The sequence below is a fragment of the Orycteropus afer genome, unplaced genomic scaffold (assembly GCF_000298275.1).
Source record: "Orycteropus afer afer isolate SDZICR_OR568_19922 unplaced genomic scaffold, OryAfe1.0 scaffold00250, whole genome shotgun sequence".
Taxonomy (NCBI): Eukaryota; Metazoa; Chordata; class Mammalia; order Tubulidentata; family Orycteropodidae; genus Orycteropus; species Orycteropus afer.
In genome coordinates this window covers 399,419-404,170 of record NW_006921837.1, presented here as the reverse complement: position 1 = coordinate 404,170, position 4,752 = coordinate 399,419, and the positions used below count along the sequence as shown (strand labels likewise).

Sequence of the window (4,752 nt, the reverse complement as noted above, 5' to 3'; positions counted from 1 at the left end):
TGCTAGTTGGGGTTTAGTCCACTTCTATATCCTTCCCTTCAAGGCTCAGGGGTCCAAGATTATCTTCTGTGTTTGTGTTAATTGGTTTCCCTTTTCTTCATTGAAGAGAGTCTGTGCAGTCTTTCTGTCTAGTCCGCCATCTTGCCGGAACCCATACTCCTTTTCTGGCTTTCCCTCCTGCTCTCACATTTAAACCAGACCAGTTGCTACAGAGTTGACTCTGACTCATGGTGACCCCATGTGTGTAGAACTGTGTTCCATAAGGCTATCTTTCCTTCCCTCTTCCTCCCTCCCTTCCTTTTTCCTTTCCTTCCTCCCCACTTCTTTATCCTATTTTTTTTTTTCATTGGGTTAACAAAACATATTAATGTAACAAAAGATTTTCCAGTTCAACAATTTTTACATGTACAATTCAGTGACATTGCTTATGTTCATTCTGCAGTACAACCATGATCACTATCCTTTCCTAAATTATCCTATCATCATTAACTTCACAGGGTTTTCAATGGCTGATTTTTCTGAAATCAGGAAAGTCTTCTAAGGCACCTCTCAGTGGACTCTAACCTTCAACCTTTTTGTTAGTAGCTAAGCACATTAATCATTTGTACCACCCAGGGATTTCTTAGTCTTACTATCTACTAAACTGACAGACAGATTTCTGAGAAGCACTTATAGTTGACATATTTTTCTTCCTTTTTTTTTTTTGCTACAATCTCTCTTCTGTGCCTTGGAATCTGAGAGCCATGTAGGCAGGACATGGGTTTTTATACCCAGATATGTTGTCCAGTTCCCTGGTCTGTGGAGAGGAAGTTCTGTGTAGTGGTTGGAGCAGAGAGTGGTGCTAGGGAGATCTTAGCTCACATTCCATTTCTGCCACTTCCTAGGGGGTGACCTTGGGTAGGCTGCTTTGCTTTTGCAGCCTCAGCTCCTGCATCTGTTGAGATTCTAAGAGTGTCCATATCAGAGAGAGTAAATGTACGTGGCCCAGCAGGGTGGTGATTACTGGTTTAGCTGCCCTTCATTGAGCAAACATTCATTAGGTGACTCACACATATCTAGCACTGTTGGGGGCTAAAGGGTTAGAAATGGAAACAAACTCAAGCTCTTGACCTCAGGATCTCAGTCTCATGTGAGAGAAGACAGTGGGCAATGACTGTAGAAGCCTGGGACATGAGGATGAGAGAGGTGAGGGGAAGAGGACTTTATAAAAGGGAGACTGGAAGGACAGTAGAGGGGAAATGAGGCCTGGACGTAGGAGTGTGTGTGGCTTTGGAAACTGCGTACTTCTGAAGGTACATACTGTAACTGAGGCTGCCTGGTCCTAAAGAGGGGTACATCTTCATCTTGCTTTTTCTGCCTCTTGGTTTCCTTTGCCCACCCGCATGGTGGGTGGACATTTCTGATCATACTATTTATAACCTACTTAGTGAACCCCATAGCCCAGGGTGAAAACGTACTACTGGCACATACTTATGATTTTCTCTGCCTTCATCCACAGGCGGTTCAGGTTGTCACAGAGGAAGGAGATCTTGTGTTTGGAGCCAGATGTCAGGGTCAAGTTGGTGCTGCAAGTCCGAGACTCCAGGCACACAAAGCAGCCAGGGACAAACTTGTGGCTCATTCTGTCAGACCGCAGTGCGATGGTGAGTGACATGGCATGCTCATTACTCAGGTCAACCAGGTAAGTTTTATCTGAAACAAATGAAAAACAGGCCATGAAGACTGGGTCAAAAGCAACCACCTGAAATGGCAAAAATTAGTACAAAACATCTCCTGAGGAAAGATATGACATACTTGTATCACAGCCGGGGAATGTCTGAAAATGTTTTCATTATGAAGGGAACATTACCATCATTTTGTCCCTGGGTGGTGCAAATGGTTAACACACTTGCTGTTAACTGAAAGGTTAGAGGTTCGAGTCCACTCAGAGGTACCTCAGAAGAAAGGCCTGGTGATCTACTCCTGAAAAATCAGCCACTGGAAACCCTAAGGGGCACAATTCTACTATGAAACACATTTGGTTGCTGTGAGTCGGAAGTGACTTGATGACAACTGTTTTTTGTTTTGTTTTAAATCATAACTTTAAGGAAAAACAGTGGACTACATTTTTACCACCCTTATTTAGCTGTCTGCATTTCTTTGTACTTTATTTTAGTCCTTGTATTAGTTTTCTAAGGCTGCCATAACAATGTACCACAAAGTGGGTGGCTTACAACAACAGAATTTATTCTCAGTTCCAGAGGCCAGAAGTCTGGAATCAAGATGTTGGCAGGGCCATGCTCTTTCTGAAGGCTGTAGGGAAGGATCCTTCCCTGCCTCTACTACCTTCTGGTTGGTTCCAGGAGTTCCTTGGCTTGTGGCAGCATAAGTCCTATCTCTGCATCTGTCCTCACATTGCTATCTTCTTTCTGTGTCTCTTCTTTTCATTAGGACATTACTCATATTGATGGGGGCATATCTTACTCCACTACAACCTCATGTTAACTCATAACATCTTTCAAGACTCTACTTCCAAACAAAGTCATGTTCACAGATACTAGAGGTTAGAACTTCAAAACTCTGTCTTTTTGGAGACACCATTCAATCTATAATAGGCCTTGCTTACATGAACATGTATCTTTACCTACTTAATAGCTGGAGCTCTTGTGGCATACTGCTTAAGGCATTTGACTGCTAACCAGAAGGCTGGTGAACCACTGGCCACTCCTTGGGAGGAAGACTGGGCAATCTACTATAGTGATACTGCCTCAGAAACACAAGGAGGGGTTGCTATGAGTCGGATCCAACTCGATGACAGTGAATTTTTTGGTTTGTTTTAATAGTGTAGTGTATATAAAATTGTACATTCAGCTTATGTATAAAATTGTGTACTCAGCTTTTACTTTATACACTTTGTTATTTTACTACATGGTTTTCTTATTCAGTAATCTTTTTCAAATATTCATTCATTATAATGGGTACATAATATTCCAGTCAGTAAGTTTTACCATCATTTATTTAAATATTCTCTTACTAGGAATAATAATTAACAACTTTGTGGTACTAGTGCAAGGACAGAAGAACAGATTCATGGCACAGGGCACAGCCACAGACATTATAGTTTAGTCTCTAATAAATGTTATACTTCAAATCAGTAAGAAAAAGATGAACTACTTTATAGGCTGGGTTAAGAGAATTAACAAAAGAATAAAATTAGATGGCTACCTCACAGCAGTCCCCACAACAGAAACAAAGAGAATATTCTTATAAAAGTGGAGTAGACCAAATGATAAAAGCCAAAAAAACAGATGGAAAGATCTAGCAATAGGTACCATTAAAAAAAAGTTAAAGGACAAGGGATGCATTGGGAGAAAATATTTGCAAATATAAAGCAAACAAAAATTCATATTTCAAATATGAACTGCAAATAGCATGTCCATGCAACTAATGTGCACACATATACAAAACCACAAAAACTCACTGCTATCGAGTTGGATCCAACTCATAGCGACCCCTCTTTAGGTTTCCGAGGCATTATCACTACGGAGGTAGATTGCCCAACCTTCCTTCTGAGGAGTGGCTGCCAGCCTTCTGGTTAGCAGTCAAATGCCTTAGGCACTATGCCAAACAGGTGAAAATAACGAAATTAAGTACAAAAAGTTACAGCATAGGACATGCATGCATATACCGTGCATGTGTCTCATGACATTCCCAAAAGTGGATTTCCGCCTTATTCGCTCCCATTCAATCATCTGAAAATGTTACTGTTGATCATATTTGTAAAATAAAAGTATAAGCCATGATCAAGAAGTCATGCATGAGTTTCAAAGGACCTCAGTAATCAGAAAATGAACAACTGAAGCTGCACATTTGCTCAGGGGGCAGTCTGTGGTCAGGTGTGAGAGTGGTGGAGTTCCTTGCAGCTCATCTGCGCCCAGGTACATCATGCTGGAGATAAGCAGAGGGTTGGGCGGAAGGGCCTGTGCAGGGCTGCCACAGCCTGAGCCCAGACTGGTCCTGTGGTGGGCAGGGGCTATTGCTTGAGGGTGCCTGGGTGCTGCAGTGCTGGCCTCATGTGAAGCTGGGCAGCACAATGGTGCAAGTGTGGGCATGGACTGCTACAGCCCCGTGGGGACCCCAGGTAACCTGTCAGACCCATCTCATCCAAATCAGGGACATGCAACCTTTCTGTGTCTGTGGCTCTCATGCCTGCCCTGTAGTGTCTGTGTGGGCAAGAGATTCAAACGGCCCAAGTGCAGTGGCCTTGCCTGTGAATGGCCTCTCCAGCTTGTAGTGTGCATACCAGCATACCTCCTGAGCTGGGCCTGGCCACCCTAGCAAGGGCTGCTTCTAGGATGGAAAAAGTGATTTCTTCCTGTACTGGAGAAGGAATCCTGCTGGGAGAGGAGCTAACTTAGAAACTGGAGGGTAGGGTGGTGTTCTCGTTACCTAGTGCCGCTCTGACATGAATATACCAAAAATGGGATGGCTTAAAGAAACGGGAATTTATTCTCTTACAGTTTGGAGGCTTTAAGTCCAGTTCAAAGTGCCAGGCTCTAGGGGCTGGGTTAAAGCCCCTTGTTCTAGTTACCTAGTGCCACTCTGACAGGAAATATACCACAAATGGGATGGCCTTAACAAACAGGAGTTTATTCTTACAATTTGGAGGCTTTAAGTCCAGTTCAAAGTGCCAGGCTCTAGGGGCTGGGTGAAAGCCCCTCAACCTTTGGGTCCAGCTCTGCCTCCTGCTCCCAGCCCACTGGAGCTAGAGGC

At 43.5% G+C, this 4,752-nt stretch overlaps 1 protein-coding gene across 1 annotated transcript in view; it reads right to left on the bottom strand.

Annotated features, from left to right (window-relative positions):
• Positions 1-4,752, bottom strand: part of CDCP1 (CUB domain containing protein 1) — an 88,655-nt gene that overhangs the window by 13,320 nt on the left and 70,583 nt on the right. The window contains exon 5 of the mRNA XM_007949698.2: positions 1,471-1,692. Coding sequence (XP_007947889.2) covers positions 1,471-1,692 — 222 coding nt within the window. The remainder of the gene's footprint in view (positions 1-1,470; positions 1,693-4,752) is intronic.